Here is a 22050-nt window from a genome sequence, read left to right as displayed (position 1 = left end):
ACTTATTGTTTCCGGAGGAAAACACGAACACAGTGTACAGTTGAGTCTTAATAGCTTACTTACAAATGGGCTCGTCAGGCACTCTTCTTGGCTGCAGTGGTTATTATTATATTTACATGCTTCCAGCTCCCGTTTTTGCTCCGTGACAGCTCGGACTTTTCTTTTTTCTCCCTCCCTCGCTCACAGACACATAACGTGTATGGTAGTCCATTCTCCCTGCAGCACGGACTACACTGCCCATGAAGCTACATTCTTTAGGGCCATGCCTGTAGCATTCTGCCTTTTAGCTTAGCACAACAACAACAACAAAAAAGCGCTCTCTCACCCAGGAAACACGCAGAGAGAGAGCGCGTCACCGTGTAACCATGGCAACCATAACGCTGCCGCCTGGTACAACATTACGTAGCTGTCAAACAAACCCAAACAGTCCTGACCCGCGACAATATGAAACAGGGAAGTACCGCCGTGTAATCCATTTATTTCAACAAAGTAACTGTATTCTGAATACCACCTTTTTAAACGGTAACTGTAACGGAATACAGTTACTCATATCTTGTATTCTAAATACGTAACGGCGGTACATGTATTCCGTTACTCCCCAACACTGCATATGACACATCTTACATAAATATTATATATTCAGGTATATATAAAAACTAAAACTAGATGAAAACCTGAATGAACACACTCAGCTTTGGTTACTCTTGCTTTGATTAAAAAAAGAAAAAGACGAGGCTTCAGTAAACAATAACAGAACTCGATCCCTGGACCTTTACGAACACATAAACTTAAATAAACAACAGAACTGAACAAGTCTACACAACAGGAGCAGACTCCTGCAAAAGGCTCCTCCTCAGTGTCAGCTCTACCACCAGCACACTGCTATAACTCACAGCTGTCCCCATATTCTCTAAGCATGAAACTGTTTATCAGTATGAATTCTCCTGTGCCGTATTAATTGCATATTCCAAATGAAACTTTCCCCACAGGTGCTACAAAAATGGCGCTTCTCACCTGTGTGAACTCTTACGTGAGATTTTAGAGCTGATTTTTGCCTGAATTCTTTTCCACAGGTGCTACAAGGATACGACTTCTCAGCTGTGTGAATTCTCACGTGAGCTTTCAATGTTGATAGGTCAATAAACTTTTCCCCACAGCTGTTACACGAGTACGGATACTCGCCAGTGTGAATTCTCATGTGATTCTTTAACTGTATCTTCCGAATGAATCTCTTCTCACAGGTACTACAAAAATATGGCTTCTCACCTGTGTGAATTCTCCTGTGCCGTATTAATTGCATATTCCAAATGAAACTTTCCCCACAGGTGCTACAACAATGGCGCTTCTCACCTGTGTGAACTCTTACGTGAGATTTTAGAGCTGATTTTTGACTGAATTCTTTTCTACAGGTGCTACAAGGATACGACTTCTCACCTGTGTGAATTCTCACGTGAGCTTTCAATGTTGATAGGTCAAAAAACTTTTCCCCACAGCTGTTACACGAGTACGGATACTCGCCAGTGTGAATTCTCATGTGACTTTTCAAGCGTGTCCGCTGACTGAATTTTTTGCCACATTTGCTACAAGGAAACGGTTTCTCTCCTGTGTGAACTGTCAAATGTGCAGTCAGTAAGCATTTATACTGAAACGTTTTCCCACAAGTGTCACACTGTAGAGACTTTTTCCTTGTTTCAGTTTGACTCTCTGAAGCAGCAGTGTTGTCTGCTGAAGAATCAGTCTCCTGCTTCAGTCCAAGCTGCTCTCCCTCCTGACTGCTGCAGAGTTCCTCCTGTTCCTCTTTAATCTGTGGAGGCTCTGGGTCCTCCTGGTCCAGACTGGAGTTCCTCTCCTGGTTACAGACCTGCTGCTCATCCAGACCCTCCTCTTCCTCACCAACATGCTGCTGTTGGAGGTCTGAAGAGACAAATTCAGAAAAACAAGCCGTTGAGAAAACATTTTCTGATCTGACCCCTCAGTAGTGATCAGATTTGATGAGAATTTAGCGATTCCGATTCCGTTCTCAATATCACTTAACGATGCGAATTTTTAGTGGTTCTCTTATTGTTTCTAATTAGGTTCTCACTGGCTCCACTTTGAGAGTCCAGACTATCTCTAAGCATCATATAAAAGGCATTACATACATGCAAATTAATCGTTTGCTCTGTGGGCAAATGTGTGTGCATGTTGAAGGTATTTCATAACCATTCTTTAAAATAATGCAGTATGCTACTATGGGAGGGGTGTGGTCTCTGGCCTGCTGCAGTGGAAGGGTGGTGCAGTGAGCTCTTGAGGCTGAGTCAGGGCGGCAGAGGGGACAGGTGTGTGTGCTGGTGACTAATGACTCTCTCCATAAATATAGTGACGGGCGAAACTGACAGGAGGAGTGTGTGCAGTGGAGGAGCTGCGGAAAAACTTTATTTTGTCCTCTTGGAAGACTTTCTGATTTTAATCGGAGGTCAGTTTTTGTGCTGTTGAAAAGAAAACAAGATGTTTTGATGGTGTAGATTTTATTTAATATTAATAATTCAGTGTGCAACCTAACAACTCTCAAGACAGTGGCTCAGAGTTTACTGGCCCTTGTACATTTTTATTGGCTTGTGAAAATTTTATTTAATTAATATAATATTTTATGTTATTTCACCTTTAATCTGAAAAATGTTACGCAAGCCTTGAAATTAATATGATTAAACATTAAGTTAATAGTTCATCTGCATACTTTAAAACAACTTCTGCAGATTTTTCTCTGTGTAAAAGAAACAGTGGTGGATGATGCAGGTGCAAAGCTTTTCTGCATGTCAGAGTTTGTAGATCAAGTGGTTTGATGAAGGACTCGATAATTTTCCTAGTAAAGATCTTAATGGTGATTACAGCCTGAGCATGCATGTCGGTAAAAGGCCATGTCATAACGTCTCGTTTTCGGCAGAAAATAATTTTGCATCAAAGCTCAGAACAAAATTCAGAATGCTGATAAGCTTGCTCTTCTTCATTTCACCCTCTGCAAGGCTTACAATACATACTCAATCATTTGCTTGTACACTTACAGTCTGTAGTACCATCCTGCCTTAAGTCAGCCACCATCGTTCCAGTGCCCAAGAAGAACACAGTGAGCTGCTTGAATGACTATCGTCCAGTTGCTTTAACACCCATAATTGCCAAATGTTTCGAACAGCTCATCATGTCCCACATTAAAGCTGCCATCCCTGCAAACCTCGATCCATACCAGTTTGCATACAGGGCAAACAGGTCGACAGAGGACGCCATAATAACAGCTCTTCACACAACCTTCACACATCTGGACAGTAGTAACACTTATGTGAGAATGCTGTTTTTTGACTTCAGCTCTGCCTTCAGTACAGTTCAACCCCACAAACTGGTTAATAAAATAAGCAACTTAGGACTCAGCAGCTCACTGTGCAGCTGGATACTGGACTTCCTGAGCAACAGACCCCAGAACGTAAGAATGGGAGAGCACACGTCCTCCACCCTCATTCTGAATGTGGGTGTCCCACAGGGTGTGTCCTCAGTCCCTCTTATACTCACTTTTCACCCATGACTGTTCACCAATCCACACCAGTAACACCATTATAAAATTTGCTGATGACACCACTGTCATAGGACTGATCGACAACAACGATGATTCAGCCTACAGAGAGGAGGTTCAGCATCTGAAGCAATGGTGTGACAACAACAACCTGCATCTGAACACAGCCAAGACCAAGGAGATGGTAATCGACTTCAGAAGAACAAAGCGATCTGAGCACTCTACCCTCTACATCGATGGGGAGGAGGCAGAAAGGGTAGAAAGCTTTAAGTTCCTCCGAGTCCACATCTCGGCCGACCTTACCTGGTCCACAAACATCTCCCACCGGGTAGGGAAAGCACAACAAAGGCTGTACTTCCTCAGGAAACTACGTCAGGCCCAGTTACCCCAAAGACTGCTAGTAAACTTCTACCACTCCACCATTGAGAGCCTTCTGACCTACTGCTGCACACTCTGGTTCAACTGCTGCACTGCGGAGGACAAGAGGAAACTGCAGCGGGTGGTGAGGGCAGCAGAGCGGGCAATCGGCACTTCACTAACCCCCCTCAGAGACATTTATACTGGCAGACTTCAGCAGAAAGCCAGCATCATCATCAAAGACCCCTCGCACCCTGGACACTCACTTTTTCCCCCTTCCTCTGGTAAAGCGCTACAGGTCCATCAGGTCGAAGACAAACAGACTCAACAGAAGTTTTTACCCACAGGCTGTCAAACATGCCCTACCTCCACCCTGATTGGAGGATAACTGCACTGCCAACACTCATGGACATTACACCTTATTTATAAATCGTATTTCTGTTTATACTTCAATGGAACCAACACCCCTACCTCTTTAAACTGTATTTATTATAACCTTATTTAGTATAGTTCCAACAGCACCCCCCCACTCAATGTGCAATATCACTGATCACACTGCACCTCTCAACGCACCTGCTAGTTAGATGGCATGTATGTGTATGTATATAGATGTAAGCGTTGTGAGATTATTCTGTTATCATATGTTACCTTATATATGTAATCAAAGTAGTTGAATTATGATACTGCTGTAGATCATATTATACGCCTTAATATAGAGTGTGTGATCAGTATGTAGTTTTAGTTTGCATTATACTTCTGACTTAAAAGAGTGTGAAAATCATTAGATCTATTGGATTGACCTGTATTACTCGACACTGTTGAATGTGTTACACTGTTTCTTGACATTTCATACTGCTGAATCATGAAGAGAACATTGGGTGCAGAGGACCTTGTGCCGATAATAGAAGAGACAGACCACATTCCATACCCCACCTTACAGAGAGCAGAGAAACAGGGAGCCGAGGTCATAACTTAGGCGCCGTAAGAGAGAAAGAATGTGAATGTTTAGGCTTTTATGACTAGGTGGGGGCCACTAGAGGCTATAAGAAGCTGAGTAACCCGTCACCATTTTGAGACTTGCTGTGACCCTCTGCAGGCAGGTCTCCCCATCATGATGGTTCTTATGCTCTTAAGTGTTGAACTGTATGGAAATAAAATATTGTTGATTAAGCATTTATACACCGAGTATTGTCCTTCCTTCAGCCCAAAGATGAAAAGAATTGGGAGATTTTAACAGCGTGTATGTGGAAATGTGTGTGTGTATGTATGTACGGATGCAAATATGCATATATACATATATGTATGTATGTGCATGTATGTTTGCAGGTGTATGTATAATTTGTACATATCTTTCTTGTGTAAATGTAAATTTGTCTGTGATTGTGTAAATACTTACGCTATTGTGTGCTTCACACACATGGAGAGATGCCAAACTGCCTTTCACTGTTCTTGTAACAGTGACAATAAAAAGCTATTCTATTCTATTCTATTCTATTCTATTCTTAAACATGAAAAAAACTTCAATCTGAAAAAAAAAAAAAATCTTCCACATTCAGGAGATAAAACCTTCCAACAGAGAAAAGGTTCATTTTTCATGCCTTATGTGAGGTTGCATGCATATCTTATTGTATTTAACATTACTGTACTTGAAACTATGGATTTATTTTTGGATTTAAGAAGAAGATTTCTTTAAAAAATTACATTTTTACATGGCACAAAAAGACAATGTTCACTGTTAAACATAAATGGAAAACAATGAGCAGTTCAATCTGAAAGTGTTTTTTCTCTTTATAATATTTATTATTGTACATTAATGAGATAAAAGTACTTCTTATCCAATTAATCCATTATTTGATAGAATAATCAATAGCTGCAAGCCTAATTCATTTTTTATTTCGACCATCACAGTTTTACATACCTATTCTGTGTAACTTTATATCAGGTTTACAGATGGTCTCCATCAATCCAAGCTGCTCTCCCTCCTGACTGCTGCAGAGTTCCTCCTGTTCCTTGTTAATCTCTGGAGGCTCTGGGTCCTCCTCTTCCTTACAGTTGTGTTGTTGTAGGGGGTCTTGAGGAACAAAGAAACACAAGAACAATAATCACTAATGTCATGACGAAAACACACACTTAAAAAACTATTTTACAATAGTCTCCCCCGACAGCCCAAAGCAGATGGCCGCCCTTCCCTGAGACTGGTTCTGCAGCAGGTTTCTTTACCTCGAGGCAACTGCTTTTGTAATTTTGTGCTATTTAACTAAAACTAAATTAAACTGAATAGAAAATCGTGTATCAAAGTCTAAATAAATAGTGATCATTAACAATAATAATAATAATAATAATAATAATAATAATAATAACAATAATAATGGATTGCATTTATATAGTGCTTTTCGAGACCCTCAAAGCGCTTTACAATTCCACTATTCATTCACTCACATTCACACACTGGTGGAGGCTACAGTTGTAGCCACAGCTGCCCTGGGGCAGACTGACAGAAGCGAGGCTGCCATATCGCGCCATCGGCCCCTCTGGCCAACACCAGTAGGCGGTAGGTGAAGTGTCTTGCCCAAGGACACAACGACCAGGACAGACAGAGCAGCGGATCTTGCAACCTTCCGGTTACAAGATGAGCTTCCCAACCCCTGAACCAGGGTTTAGACGCTAACCAATCAAACAGTCCCTTTTATGTGAGCGTTCACTCAGCTCTCATAGAGAATAAATGGAATAAACAGTTGGTGTACCACACTGTCTCATTAAGAGTGTGTGTGCTCTTCCTGAACTATCACCGTTTGCTCCTCTGAATTCATCACCAAAGTAACAGCTTCCTGCTCTCAGCTAACATCAGCTTAGAGAAATCCTGGAGAAGCTGATAAACTTTCAGATTTATCACCAATCAACCAAACACTGAAGAATCTGAGCTTGAACAGCACAGAGTTAAAACATGTCCATACCTATGATGTGTGAGTTTCTGTCGGGTTTCCGGCTGATATCCAGCAGTCTGTGCTGACGGTTGATCTCCTCCTCATACTGGACGATGGTTTTTTGAACCTCTGAGAAGATTTCTTCACAAACAGCAGTTAGTCTCTCCTTGATGAACTCTCTCAGATACTGAACTGAACTCATTGCTGCTTCAACTCAGGCTGGACGGATCGATACAAGCATCGATGAAGCGATACCGACGTTGGTATCAGATCCACACTGACGTGACGGGATCTATACTTTAGTTTGTGTCTCTCTTCCGACTTTAGTCCGCTTCGTTAAAAAGCAGCCATGTCTGCACACAGCGCTGCACTCGAACAGCCACACTTCGCCCCTCCACTTCCTTCTTTCTCCTTCGGAGCTTGATGGCAGTTGGCAAACCAGCTTACAGGTGCATTACTGCCGCCTACTGGAGTGCAGGGAAAAAAATTACAGACGTGTGTCGGGCTCGTTTTTATGACCTTCGTGTTGACGTTTGGCCGTACCACGTGACTGATTCAGTAAACACTTTGCGCGTTTAGTGTGTGGATCTCTCTACAAAGGAGATTTAGGGCCACGTTGAGAAAAAAAAATCCTCTGGCATTTCTTAAATTTGTGACTTTATTGCGTGTTTGTTTTCAGTCTTTTGAACTTCGTTTTTGCGATGTAAGCAAGATAGACCCCCCCACACACACACACACACACACACACACACTCCGACCCTGAATGAGTTTGCACATACTAATACCTTTGTGCACTCTTTTGTTTTAGGAGGGCTGCATTTCCCTGAGGCACACCCTAAAAATCAGGGCTCAACATAAACCTATTTGTTTTACTTCAATCCAACTTTATTTATAGAGCACTTTTAAAACAACATTGTTGACTAAAGAACTTTCCAGTGAAAAACAGTGATAAAAGTTAGAAAACCAATCATTACACAGAAAAAGAAAATACAATAACAATAAAATAAATAAATAAAAAATAGTAAAAATGAATAAAATAAAATATACAATAAATAAAATTAACAAAATGACATTAATCAAATGAAGATTAAAAGTGACCAAAAAATAAATAAAACTAACTAGAAGCCCTGGTACTACTAATAAAATGCCTTGGAAAAAAGGTATGTTTTTTTAAGTGATTTAACAATCTCAAGTGTTGGGGCCAGCCTAATATGGAGGGGTAAATTATTCCTTAATTTTGGGCCCGCAACAGCAAAAGCTCGGTCCACCCGGTGTTTCAGTCTCAACTTGAATGAACTCAGCAGTGACTCCATAACACACAAGACCAAGTCCAGCATAGAGCGGCTGAGTGAATGTGGTCTGGACTCTGTGGAGGAGAGTCATGGTTTCAGAGACGCTGTAGAAAGACAGAATACCTGCTCTGTGATCCAGGTACACTCCTACTCTGGAGGACCGAGGACCTGAGAGGACAGTTTGTACTTTGTTGTAGTAAAATATATAACTGTCTGTGTCACAACGTAATGCCCAAGATTTCTCATTTAGTCCAAATCCACAGTGATATAAGCCTCCCCTTCTGCTGAAATTCTTGTATGCGACCGCTACATAAACTACTCCTCCTCTGCACTCCACCTCCCAGTAACAACGTCCAGTCAGACTCTCTTTGCTCAGCACTTGTTCATATTCAGTGAATCTCTCTGGATGACAAGAGTAAAACTGTCCACCTTCTTTTAATGTTGCTTTTCGGTTCCCTTCAGATAGTAACAGCTCTTTGTGCGCTGTGTTTGGATCCAGTGTGATTTTATGGGAATATTTTAAGAATCCAGCTCTGGTCTTTGGCTCTGATGCTGAGTGTAAAACATCATTCTTCCTTTCTGGTGCAGCTTGGACTGTTTCATGGCATTTATGTTCATCCATTATGCAGACCTAACAGATACTCTGTTGATCAGTAAAAAATCAAATTCATCACCTCATCATGACGAGAGCCCGACTTCTCCTGGAATTCAGAGATCCATAGTGAGATGTTCTTTTTTGTCCTCTTGGCAGCAGTAAATATGTTGGTTTCTCTTTCTCCACAGAAAATCAAAGTGTGTTTCAGCTTCAGATTCTGAGTTTTCCTCTCTGTTGTTCGAAGTTTTGAGATTACACCAGTCCTTCAGCTGGTAAATATGTCAGAGCAAAGGAACCAGAAAATTTGTTGTCAGTGGTCAGCTGTTGAATTAAAAAAAAAAAACCAAGCCAGATGTTACAAGCATTTTTTTTAAGTATACAAAGAAAAAAAAACTCCACAGGAGATGGGACATTAAAATGCAGGATAGTTCACTGAAAGAAACTTTCAATACACCAAGAAAACTAAAAAAGACAAAATAGACAAAAAGTTCAGCAGGAGATCAAGCTGTAGAGACACAGACTAGAGCACAACCGAAAGCCAACTTCCTTACATCAAGGGCTCTCTCAGTTTTATAGAGTGGTTCACTCACCCACTCTTTATGTCAAATCCCCCTCATGATCTCATCAGAAAAACAGGGACTTTCGTGCCCTCTGATTACCACCATTACTCTGAGCTATAAGACTCGATTATCTCACTGCCTTGCAAAAACATCTCCCATTAACAGAGCACAGTCCATCTTCCATTATGTTCAGAGTGAAAAATGTGGGAATAAAAAGCTTTAATGAAGTCCCATAAATAAAACAAACAGACATTGTATATTGATCACTCGTGCTCAGAACCGTCTATATGTTGTGAGATAAAATGCAATCCTTCTCAAAGACGTGACGCATGAAATGAGAACAACAATAAATTGTCATCTAGTGCTGATCTATGTGATTTTCCAGTGTTGGATCAAGTTTACTGAGAGTTCAAACTGAAGGGGACTTTACGGTGCTTTCATTGGTAGATCACCAATAATAAACATGATGGTTTTACGCTTCACACATAATATTTAAAAATGGAAAGGGTTAAAGGTCAGAATGGTTATATTGATGAAATACACTGTGCTGGAGAGAACGGAGTGACTATCAGTCTGATTTCCTGTGAAGAAAAACAGGAAAACAGATCACCAAGTTTTATGTTTCATTCAGAATTAATAAGCCAACACTGTAAAAGAAGAAAAAATCTGTGGAAAAGTAAAATTATTTTTCATAGTAGTTATCTTTTCTTCTGTACGCATTTCTCAAGTACTGCATTGCACTTGCACTGGTGAAAAAGTGACCATTACGCTGACAGGCTTCATTTGGCTTGGGTTTCATCTGGAGAAGCTTTCTTTGCCTTTCTGTGGTAAATATTAATACTTATACTTTTGAATAATGTGTCTGAAATGATTTAGCTCAGTATCATTTTATATACAGACGACTAACATTGGAGTATCTTGTGTCTGCTGCATCCAGATAAATCAGGAATATTTAACAGACTCGTTTTGAAATACTAATGATTTACGTGACTTAAGCTTTACATTTTAGTAAATATAAATTTTATTTCTGGCTATGTTATCACCAGTTTTTGGACTCAGGTGGCCTGACAAGGACCAGTATTTATTAGCTATCTATTTCCTTCACTGTTTACACAGCTGTAACTAAATACTTTGGGACTCCTAAACAGGTTCTCTAATAATAATTTGTGCTTTATAATAATCTTTATTTTAGATTTTTGAGGACCTCTGGCAGAGTAATATTCGCTCCAGTTTTAGCCTCAGACCTTTCTGATTGATGGGTACAAATGCTGCAAATGTTAGCCTTAGGTTGCTAAAGTAAAAACTGCTAGTTAGCTGATCAGCATAACGTAGTTCGCTGGTTTACAGGATCCAATGGTACATTGTTTGAGAGGTCAGTTAAATCAGCGGTCCCAAACCCACGGGCCACGGACAGGTGGGCCGTGAGATGTGAGGCTCGGGTGTGAAATTTATGGTTTTCAGGGTTTTTATAGTTATTTTATTTTAACGTGTTTATCATTAACTCTGCTTCCCTGGGTCTTTTCCCATGTGTTATGAATAAATCTTCATTTTTTTGGTACTGGTACTGGTTTTACTTTGTTGTATTGATCCGTGACACCTTAAAAGCTGGTCCGTGAAAATATTGTCGGACATAAACTGGTCTGGGACCGCTGAGTTAAACTAATTCTGTACCAAGTTTACCATTATGTGCATGCTGTAGTACATAGAACGGTTTAGTTAATATTTGCAGACAGTCTTTGTGTAACTGTGTTCATTACATTGGAGTGTAATATGTTTGTATTGAGGCTTTAGCAAAACAGTGAGCGCATAACACTGTGCCTTTTATTCCATCAATATCCTTAGATCTGAATTATTTATTTATTAGTTATTTGAAATGTGCATTATGAGCTTTCACCAAATGAAGCACTCTAAACACTGCGCTGGAAGAGTCCCTTACTTCACTCACTGAAAAAGGATGAAGATATAAGGCAATGATGACTCAGGAAATGAAGGAAACCCCTGATTTTCTACAAAAATAAGCTAACTCAATCAGAACATTAAAGTTTTTTTTTTTTTCAATAAACAACTTGTAATACACAGAATGCAATTAAGTGCTTATTATTAGTCTTGATGTATACTTAGTGGCCCTTTAAGCACAGTCATGCAGCTCTACATGGGCACAAAGTCTCACTCTGTTTTTTCTTGCTGGCTTTTTTAGAAATCTGCTTAAATGAATGCTGTGATATGATAATAATAATAATCCAGCTCAGACTAATCAATATTAAACTTTGTTTTATTCATTGTATTTCTTCTGAAACTGAAAAATAAAAACAGATAAAATAAAATAGCATGTCTTCAGTCTGAAAAAGGTGCGTCAAAGGAACAAAACGTCCTCAAATTCATCCAGGCTGCTGGAATTTGTGAATTTCCCCCTGGGGGTGAATTAACTCTGTACTCCTAAAATCTGGTTGTTGAGTCTTTGACTCTGTGTCATGCTATTTCCTTTTCATATTCTTCAAGACCTTTGGATTCTGGAGTTTGATTTCATACTTCTTTTTTAAAAAATATATCAAGTTTTGCACCAGGAATCTGAATTTGAGTATTTTTCTGTACCACATAATCAGATCAAATCTAATAAAATACGAACAATGACTGATTTGATGAGCAAAAAGCAATGAGAACGCTCAGAAAAAAATTCAAAGTTGTTACTGCAGCTATACCACATGAACAACTCGTGCATCTCGTTAAAGCATGGAAAGGCAAACAGAAACTATAATACACACCGGGCCATATTTATCTGAAATCCAGAGCAGGGAAAGCAGTTTCTAGAGATACCGCAGAAAAAACAATACTCAAAAGAAGTTTTGGTGAAATATTTATTTAAACTTTGAGAAAGGATAATTAACTCCAATAAACAATAAAATAAAAGAACAGGAGCATACTGTACTAGAACCTTCATGAAATGTAAGAATGTCAGGTCTTCCCTGAAATAATTATTAGAATAAGGCAGCAAAGTGCAGGCCAGTGCTTCCTGGTGGGCCATGATGGTACTGCATGTGGGCTGCAGTAATAAGAACAGAAATTCAGCTTTACATTACTTAGGAGCAGGTTAAGGTACATTTTTATAGAAAATACATTTATTTAAATAAAAAGTGAATTACAACCAACATAGGACTTGATAAGTTTACTCAGAACTTACTGCTCTTTTACTGACGTTTGTGTCCCAGTGGCAGGTGGGTCACACTTTAGCCTTAATGCTAAGTATGAATGGGCAGCATTATCAATTTATAACCAACAACCTTTGTTGCTTCTGTTTTATGAATAAAAGTTTCAACAAATAAATCACTCTTGTGTTTTGATTAGAATAAAGAATTACAATGTTTCTGGGTTGTTGTTTTTTTTAAGTGAGCTTCACTCTTCACTTTGAGAATGGCTTTTCACTCAGGTGTTGCAGTAATTTGACTTCTGGTCAGTGTGAGCTCTACCACCAACACGCTGCTATGACTCACAGCTGTCCCACATTTTCTAAGCATGAAACCTTAACCAGTATGAATTTTCATGTGTTTCTTTAATTGTATCATCTGGATGAATCTTTTCCCACAGATGCTACAACAATGCGGTTTCTCACCTGTATGAATTCTCACATGTCGCTCCATACCTGACTTCTCTCTGAATTTTTTACCACAAATAGCACAAGAATACGGTTTCTCCCCCGTGTGAATTCTTACATGACGTTCCAAATCGGATTTCTGACCAAATCTTTTCCCACAAACGGTACAAGAATACAGCTTCTCACCTGTGTGAACTCTCAGATGTGTAACCAGATGGGATCTATAGGGAAACATTTTTCCACAGGTGTTGCATTGTACAGAATTTTTCCTTGTATGAGTCTTAGTCTGACTGTCTGACACAAGAGTGTCGTCTAGACTTTTACCGTGATCTGTTCTCTTCTTCAGCTCTGCTTCAGGAGAGCTGATGGGAAGGTACTGCTCACTGTTTGGTTCTGGTTCACTGTGGTCACTTTCCTCATAAGTTAGAGTCACCATGAAGGTATCAGCCTCCTGCTTCAGTCCAAGCTGCTCTCCCTCCTGACTGCTGCACAGTTCCTCCTGTTCCTCTTTAATCTGTGGAGGCTCTGGGTCCTCCTGTTCCTCTTTAATCTGGAAAAAGATTAAACTGGAGTTCCTCTCCTGGTTACAGACCTGCTGCTCATCCAGACTCTCATTTTCCACACAGTCGTGTTGTTGTGGGAGGTCTTCAGGAACTAAAAAAACAAACAGAAAAAAAACAAACAAACAAGGTGACTCATGTAATCATACAAAAACTACAAAAGCTCAGCATAACTGGTGCCACAGTTAGGTCCCAGTCATGCTCAAGAAATATATGAATGTACAATGTTTTCATCACACGAGGCACCCCGGTGGCACCCTCAGATGCTGGGGGGAGATTTACAGGTACTGATGAGGCAGAAAATACATAAATATTTTCAATGCTTAAAATTAAAATTTAAAGTTTCAGGGCTCAAATGTGTAAATGTCACATCAGAAATAAAAAGAGCACCAAGCTTATATATATTAATATATAAATTTGTGAATATACAAGCTTAATAGGGTTCCGCTTACACTGCTCTTGTCATATTTGCAGCATTTATGTTGGGTTTTGTGGTCATGAAGCACAAAGACTGTCTGAACAGGGAAAGTTAATAACCACCGTCACAACAGAGCTCAACAGTGAAGCTCAAAGTGAAAATCCCATTCAGGGATTTTGATTATGAGTATAATGTTGTGACCATATAAGTAGACTTGCTAAAGGCTACGACACTGTGAAACGATGTTATGTGCTACATGATATCAAGCATGTTTGAACAAAAAAGCCTTTGTGGAAAAGAACAAATCTACCTACGATTGCAAACTGAAACAGTGATGTCTCGATTGGTAAAATTTACAGCTACCACGTTTTGTTAATGTCAAAGCTCCTCACTGTGAACAAAAACACAAACGTCACCAAAGTAAACTGCAGGTTGACTGCCATGAAAATGTTTCTAACAACCCTTATCAGAAACTTAAACATGAACCTGTTAACAAGGTTGCTGAAAGTGGCTGAAGCTAAAATAGCCAGAGCCAGTCACAAGCCAGTAGCCTCAGTATGAGCAAAGGATCAAAGCAGTTAAGGAGGAAAGTTATGGAGATGTTCCTGACTCCTGAGAGTTCTCTAAGAAAGGGCAAATCTGATGAACATTTTAAATGCCTAAATACAGCTTAGACTTTTATTCAGCTGTCTGAAAACCAAGGAGGAACCCACCCGAGGGAAGTTTTATTTTATCTAATCTAACCTAATAACTTTAATCTCAGCCAAACCAATTTACTCATGAACAAATAAAACTGAAAAAAAGCCAAACAATAACATTTTTAGGTTATCTACATGACATATATATCATGTTTAACCTGGGTAGCGAAATACTGCGATGATCTGAAAAGGATGTGCTGTGAATTTGCTGTTCTTGCCGGCTCTATTGACCCTCGAGCTCCCGGCTAGCTATCGAGCTGGTGGGTAACAGACGTCTCCGAAAACGTCGGAGCACTTTTGCAAATATGTGATATCTTGATAAACCGAGCAGATATTTGAAGTTTACACAGCTACAATCACGCCTGAAAATATGTTAAAAGTTTATTTGTGACCCAAAAAGAGCAATAAGAGTAATATTAAAACTTAGTAGTGGCTGCCATTGTTGAAAACTGGAATTGGCTGGGCGGCGCAATGAACTCTGGGATATGGTGGGCCACAAAGGACACACCCGACCCATCCTTCAAATTCAGGGAAAAGGAGGACGCATTTGTCGGCTGCATTCGGAGGAGTCTACGAATTTGGACAGCCTTTGTCACGTCGCTGTGACGTAATCGGTCTACAAATGCGGGTTCAGAAGGATGCAGCCCATGAATTTGGACACCCCCCAATGTATCTCCCATCATTTCTTTCTCCTTCTGTTCTTCATATGCCTCCTCCACCACTGGTCTCTTTTGTCTCTCATCTACACCTCAAACCTCATCGCCTGAACTTTAGTCAAGGGTCTAACAAACACAAAGGTGCATGAACATGCTTATTTATTTATGATATTGTTGCAATTATGAATTTTCAATTTAAACATGCAACTTTCCCTAAACATAAACAGTTTGATTACATTCTCACATCACATGAGAGTTCAATCACCAAGTGTCCAAGTGTTCCCTGACTCATTTACTCCTTTTACAAAGTTTTATAATCTCCTCCAAAGTAAATAGTTGAGAATGTCCACAATCAGCATTATGAGGTAAACAGTGATCTGATAGCCTAAACTCAATAAACTAGGTAAATGGCAGGCAGAGTGTTTGAGTTGACTGGGGAGGTAAAAACTATCACCCTATGAGTTTTTTATTGTCGATTTATTTCTAAGTGTTTACATTATTTAAATATATTAAAATATAGTGTGAACAAAAACATTTGTATACACAATCAATAACAGAAACATGCTCCCTGGAACCAGACCTGGGTAGGGAGTAGGGCTGGGCCATATTATACCGTTCACGGTAATACCGGTACAATGTTATGCAACGATAAGAAAATAAAATATCACGATAGAATATGGGTAAAACGTGCACGTGCAGTGCCTTTGTCTTCATAGGCACATGGCCAGAAAAGCATGGCGGCAAGGGAGGATGAGAAGAGTGAAAGTGGATCGTTGAGTGAAACGGATGAACCACAATTGGTTTGTAAAAATGCTGCAACTTCAGTGGTGTGGAACTGGTTTGGTCTTTGTCCGTCAGATAGCCACCAAAGCACCATTTTTTTGTAGAACATGCAAGCAGGCTGTTGTTATTACCATATTTGTGGGACTATAAGGTGCTTGTGAAAGCCTTAAATTTTCTCAAAAATCGACGGTGCACCTTATAATCCAGTGTGCAGTGAGCTTTAATGCACACACAAAAAAAACAGCTGCTTGTTTAAGTGAAAATAAATTGATGATTTTTTTTGCGCTAGTGAAGTTGTGGAGTTGTATTTTGTATTTTGTCTCGCGTCAATTATATTGTCAGTTATATCGTTATCGCAAATTTTCAAATATATATCGTGATAAAGGGGTGGCAAATTCCAGGCCTCGAAGGCCGGTGTCCTGCAGGTTTTAGATGCGTCCTTGATCCATCACAGCTGATTTAAATGGCTAAACTACCTCCCCAACATTTCTTGAAATTCTCCAGAAGCCCGGTAATGAACTAATCATTTGATTCAGGTGTGTTGACCCAGGGTGTTATTTAAAACCTGCAGGACATCGGCTCTCGAGGCCTGGAGTTTGCCACCCCTGCCATAGACCCTAGCTAGTTAGAGCCCGAAGACGGTAGCCCGAGCCCAAAGAAGGCGTCCCATCTCCTAGGGCAGGGGTGTCAAACTCCAGTCCTGGAGGGCCAGCATCCTGCTTGTTTTTGAGATATCCCGGCCCTACCTGCTGCCGATTACCTGGATCAGGTGTGCTTTGCCAATAAGAAGCTACAAGGGCAGGTTACTTGGAAAACAAGCAGGACAGCGGCCCTCGAGGCCTGGAGTTCGACACCTTTGGCCTAGGGGTTAGAGCCAATGTGTGTCAGGCGGTGGTCAAGATGGAGGCCCTGGCAATCCTCAGCTATCAAGTGGTGAAGGAGCCTGAGCTAGTGAATGAAGCTGAAAGATACCAAAAGCACTCGCCTTATTGGTCAATCTAGACCCCTACCCTCAATTATGGTCATAAGCTCTGGATGGAGACTTAAAGAATGTGATCGCTTATGCAAGTAATGTAATCAAGCTTTCTCCAAATGATGACTGGGCTTTTCGTTAGAGATAAGGTGAGGAGCTGATAGTAGAGTCGATAATGCCCCACATTGAAAGATGCCAGTTGAGGAAGTTCAGGCACCTGAAAAGGGTGCCTCTTAGGTGACTCCTGGGCTCCCAGAAAAGGTTTTTCGACCATGTCACTAGAAAAGACGCCCAGATTCAAGACATGCTGAAGAGATTATATCTCTCAGCTACGGTGTTATCCCTGATATGATGGAGGGGGTAGAGAGGGAAGAGGGAGGTACGGACTTCCTTGCTTTAGCTGCTGTCCTGCAACCCGGCCCTGGATAAGCAGAAGAAAATGGTTGTAGTTCAAGAGGTGGGAATGATTGACACTTAGCAGCAACCACGTTGGCCAAAAGTTTATAAACGCACCACAATGGAACAATTTTTTCCCAGTAGGCAGTAAGTAAATTATATTTATTTCACCATGCAGCATACCTGTCGTAGTAAGTTTAGAGCACTTGGTGCTGTTAAGTGTCTTTAAATGGAGCTGCAATGCCTTTCACTGGTTTCACCGAATTCGCCAATACAACAAGTTGCAAACAGCCGTTCATACAAAATATTTGTCTGTGTTAATATAATCTACATGCAATGTTACAAAAACAATGTCTTGATCAAAGGTAAATATATGTAATGAACCCTGGTGATCAGACTTGTAATTGTGTACCTCTGTAATGTAATTCCCATGTAATGGTTTCCTTAATATGCCTCTGACCCTTCTATAAGTTATACTGTGTTGGTCAGTCAGCTTGACAGGCAGGTACATAAAATTGCATAAAATAAGAAAATGTGCTTTCATCAGTTCACCAGCTGCTCACATGGATCCCAACAATAACACAACTTATTTAACAAAATCAACAGACAGATGCAGTTAACAGGATGTTAAAGTGGTGATGTGCATACAATCAGCCTGAGAATGTAAACAGAGTAAAAAAGATTCTCAGGGAAGCAGAATGGTATTATTTCCATTTTCATCATGCATAACGTGATGATTTAATTGACAGACGTTTGTCACTCAGGTGTGTCAGCATGTAAACCAGTGCACTGACCATCTAAAATTGACTGTGGGTGCAGTGATCGTTAGGGAAATGATTAATCATAGTTAGTCTTTTACTACAAACTAACCTGCACATTTGACCTGACAGGCAGGTTAGTCTGTTCCTACAGTAACACCATGGCCTTTGGTCACATGTTAATGTAACTTTCACTCAGTCTGCCCTGCAGTGTTTCCACAAACATCTCTTCATGTGTGTGGAAACACTGAATTGTCCTATATCTGCTCAGCCTTTGAAGTAAACTCAGGTCTGTTTGAATTTATTGAGTAAGTATAAATAAATAATAGCGAATAGTTTCTTAGTTCTAGCTCACTAGTTTACAGGCTCAGCTGGTGGCTATATAGGCCAACAACTGAAATCCTGTTATTTGATTATTAGCATTATAATTTTTTTAATCTTACTGACTATTTATGTCGTAGTGTTTACGTCTGAACACGGGTCTTTTTAAACACAGTTCAGCCATCTTCTAGTAAATTCAGTCACACTGAAGAATCTGAGCTTGAACAGCACAGAGTTAAAAACATGTCCATACCTGTGATGTGTGAGTTTCTGTCGGGTTTCCGGCTGATATCCAGCAGTCTGTGCTGACGGTTGATCTCCTCCTCATACTGGACGATGGTTTTTTGAACCTCTGAGAAGATTTCTTCACAAACAGCAGTTAGTCTCTCCTTGATGAACTCTCTCAGATACTGAACTGAACTCATTGCTGCTTCAACTCAGGCTGGACGGATCGATACAAGCATCGATGAAGCGATACAGACGTTGGTATCAGATCCACACTGACGTGACGGTTTGTGTCTCTCTTCTAGTTTCGATCCGCTCATCAAACAGCAGCCATGTCTGTGCACCCCGCTCTTTGCTCCTCCCCTGCTCTGCAGTGGTTTACTGCAGTCACGTGAGGAATTTTTTTTTCCTCCAAAACTTTATTCATATCTCAGAAAACAGCACAAACAGGTTCGTACAAATGTGCAACATGCTGAAAAACAGTTCCTTAAACTTGTTATTAATACAGTATGGATCACAGGTCCTCCATGCATTCTCCTGCTGACTTTGGTAACAGTATGAGGACACTTTTTGGTGCAGCATTAAAAACAGTAGTTACTTTTAGTTGTATGAATATTTTGAATTTGTCCACAAATTCTTTGTATGATAACAAAAAAATTTCGATAAAGCAACTCTATCGTGATTCATTTATCAAAGCATATGTGATAACAGATAACAGTGTTATTTTTTACTTGAACACTATTCATTTACATAATTATGTTTGTTTTAATCCATGGCTTAGATTGGTCTTTCTATTTTTTTCCTCTCTGTGTCAGTGGGATAACTGTACATGTACTCTTATCTCTGAGTGAGTGCAGCACAGCACACAGCAGCAGAGACTGTGTAAGGATAACAAACTGTGTGACATTGTACAACAGAACAAGAATTGATAATCCAGTTTTCTTTTCTTTGAAGGGCCAGTGACCTCTCTTCAGTGATGTGAAAGTAAAGATTGTGTTTCTAAGACAAGTCTATAAGGCCATTGTCAGTTCACGTGGATGCTGAAATTAACATTTCCTTAGTACCGAAATTAAACATGATCCAACAGCTAAGAATCATATTTTAACAGGGAGCTGTTTTGAACAAAAAAGATTTCGTTCAGTATTTTGAGGGTTTGGGCAACAAGAATGTTCATGAACAGATCGCAAGGAAAACTTTTTCTAAGTTGTTGCACTTTAAAACATCAGACAGTTTCAGTTTCTAATCTGCAAGATTAATCATGACGGCTCTGAGGGCAACTAAACCAAGGGAAAAATGTTTTCTGAATGCATTTAACCTGATGGACTGGTTTCCAACCAGTTGTGTGTGACAGTCATATTTTCATATACAGCCAAAAATTCTCACCTCTAATTCAAATTAAACTTCGACACAATTTAGTTGTTCTTATAGTTTCTCCTTTTTTAACATATAGTTACTGTAGCAAATCATGCAGTTTAATATCAGTCATTTAAACCAGACGAGGAAAGTGTTCAGACTACTCAATGAACGAGCAGCTGCTGAACAAAAACAGATTAAACTGTTTAAAAGACTGTTTAAACTTCTAGAAACATCCAGCAGATAATCCAGATATACTGACAAATAAATATGCCCACTATTAATCGTAGTACAACTGAATTTAATGTTTATTTCATTTCATTGAAATAATCCCAAATGAAATTTATACATTATATTGTTGGCTGCTCCCATTTTCACTCTATAAAACGATACAATAAGAATAAACTGATCTACTAATAAATAGAAAATATGTTAATTAATAGATTAATTAATAGTTACATGTAAAATGAAATTAAAATGAAAAAAAATCAAAGCATGTAAAATACCCAAATTACTATCAGTTTCATCTTGTAAAGTCCATCAAGACTATAAAGTGCTCCTGCACTTTTCTTTACTCGAACTAACACACTTCCCCACCAAAGTGTTATGCAGTCTGATTGGCTGGGGCATAAAAGACCTCCTCAGCTCTGATACATCAGTCCACTGCGGAAAGTAATCCTCTGTGTCAAGGTGGAATGCAGAGGATGGGTTGTATTTCCATGACTGACTTTAATTTAGACAATGTTGTCTGTTCTTCTTCCAGAAGGTCCAACTTCAGCCCAAAAACCAAGCCTGCATTTATTATTATTTTATTCAGCCAGTCAATGTTCTTTGTTTTGGGACAGCAGCCCCAGCAGTCCACAGCATGGAGACACAAACTAACAACCACTAACTGATAAAAAATTTGTAGCAGCTGCCTGCAGATGTTAAAAGACACCAGCCTCCTCACGAAATAAAGCCTGGCCTGTCCCTTCCTATAGGGAAGGTTGGAGCCTACTGTCTCTTGAGTTTAACTCTGCAGTCTCTCTTTCTAACCAAAGCCAAAGTCCAGCATAGAGCGGCTGAGTGAATGTGGTCTGGACTCTGTGGAGGAGAGTCATGGTTTCAGAGACTCTATAGAAAGACAGAATACCTGCACTGTGATCCAGGTACACTCCTACTCTGGAGAACTGAGGACTTGAGAGGTCAGTTGGGACATGATTGTACCAAAATTTATAACCGTTTGTATCACAATGTAACACCCATGATTTGTTATTATGTCCAAAAAAACATTCATTTGAATTTCCTTCTCTGGGGATATTCTTGTACGCTACTGCTACATAAACCCCTTTCCCATTCCATTCTACCTCCCAGAAGCAACGTCCAGGTAGGCGTTCTTTACTGAGGACCTGACAGTAATAAGTGAATCTGTCTGGATGATCAGAATAAGACTGTTGTTGTTCTGTAACCTCAGATAATAACAGATGTGTGTATGCTGTGTTTGGATCCAGTGTGATTTCATGTGAATATTTTAAGAATCCAGCTCTGGTCTTTGGCTCTGGTGGTGACAGTAAAACATCCACTTCAGTGACTGTCAGTGAGATGTTTGTCCATTCCTCTCTCAGAATGTCCTGTAGTTTATCTCTGGTCTCTGACACAGCTGCTGTCACATCCTCAAAGTAGCTCAGAGGACGAATATTGATGCTGGATGAGTGTGTAGACTCACTGAGTGCTGACAGTGAGGGGTAGTTGTGTAGAAACTGGTTGTGATCCTCTGTGTGTGAGAGCTGCTCCAGCTCGCCGTCTTTCCTCTTCAGCTCAGCGATCTCCTGCTCCAGCTTCTCCTGAAGCTCTTTGACTCGACTCACTTCAGTTTCCTGCTGGGATCTGACCTGCTGCTTCACATCAGAGCTTCTTTTCTGGATGAGACGGATCAGCTCAGTGAACATCTTCTTACTGTCCTCCACTGCTTTATCAGCAGAGCCATTGATGGCCTCCACCTCCTGTTGAAGCAGCTTCACATCTTTCTCTCGCTCCTGGATTCTCTGCTGGATGTTTAGTCGTCTCACCTC

At 40.1% G+C, this 22050-nt stretch overlaps 3 protein-coding genes across 7 annotated transcripts; all 3 read right to left on the bottom strand.

Annotated features, from left to right (window-relative positions):
* Positions 1-617: 617 nt before the first annotated feature.
* LOC120439424 (gastrula zinc finger protein XlCGF52.1-like) lies at positions 618-19008 on the bottom strand. Of its 3 annotated transcripts, none has more exons than XM_039610396.1 (4): positions 18858-19008; positions 6853-7035; positions 5817-5969; positions 618-1914 (listed from the first exon to the last, which is right to left on the bottom strand). In XM_039610396.1, the coding sequence occupies exons 2-4, from the start codon at positions 7022-7024 to the stop codon at positions 911-913; spliced, it is 1329 nt and encodes a 442-aa protein (XP_039466330.1). In that variant the 5' UTR covers positions 7025-7035; positions 18858-19008; the 3' UTR covers positions 618-910. The 3 variants fall into 3 exon arrangements, with proteins under 3 accessions (XP_039466330.1, XP_039466331.1, XP_039466329.1); XM_039610397.1 differs by lacking the exon at positions 18858-19008 and having other exon boundaries at positions 618-1280; positions 1533-1914; positions 6853-7212; XM_039610395.1 differs by lacking the exon at positions 18858-19008 and having other exon boundaries at positions 6853-7212.
* LOC120433853 (tripartite motif-containing protein 16-like protein) lies at positions 8047-8736 on the bottom strand. The gene has a single exon (XM_039600808.1). The coding sequence runs from the start codon at positions 8734-8736 to the stop codon at positions 8047-8049; it is 690 nt and encodes a 229-aa protein (XP_039456742.1).
* On the bottom strand, positions 12118-18884 carry LOC120439431 (zinc finger and SCAN domain-containing protein 31-like). Of its 3 annotated transcripts, XM_039610411.1 has the most exons (3): positions 18675-18884; positions 13045-13512; positions 12118-12309 (listed from the first exon to the last, which is right to left on the bottom strand). In XM_039610411.1, exons 1-3 carry the CDS (start codon positions 18844-18846, stop codon positions 12245-12247), a joined length of 705 nt encoding a protein of 234 aa, XP_039466345.1. In that variant the 5' UTR covers positions 18847-18884; the 3' UTR covers positions 12118-12244. The 3 variants fall into 3 exon arrangements, with proteins under 3 accessions (XP_039466345.1, XP_039466343.1, XP_039466344.1); XM_039610409.1 differs by having other exon boundaries at positions 12118-13512; XM_039610410.1 differs by having other exon boundaries at positions 12118-13503.
* Positions 19009-22050: the final 3042 nt, after the last annotated feature.

This window comes from Oreochromis aureus, linkage group 3 (assembly GCF_013358895.1).
Source record: "Oreochromis aureus strain Israel breed Guangdong linkage group 3, ZZ_aureus, whole genome shotgun sequence".
NCBI classification, from domain to species: Eukaryota; Metazoa; Chordata; class Actinopteri; order Cichliformes; family Cichlidae; genus Oreochromis; species Oreochromis aureus.
The sequence above is the reverse complement of the archived record's forward strand: the minus strand, read 5'-3'. Positions and strand labels throughout refer to the sequence as shown.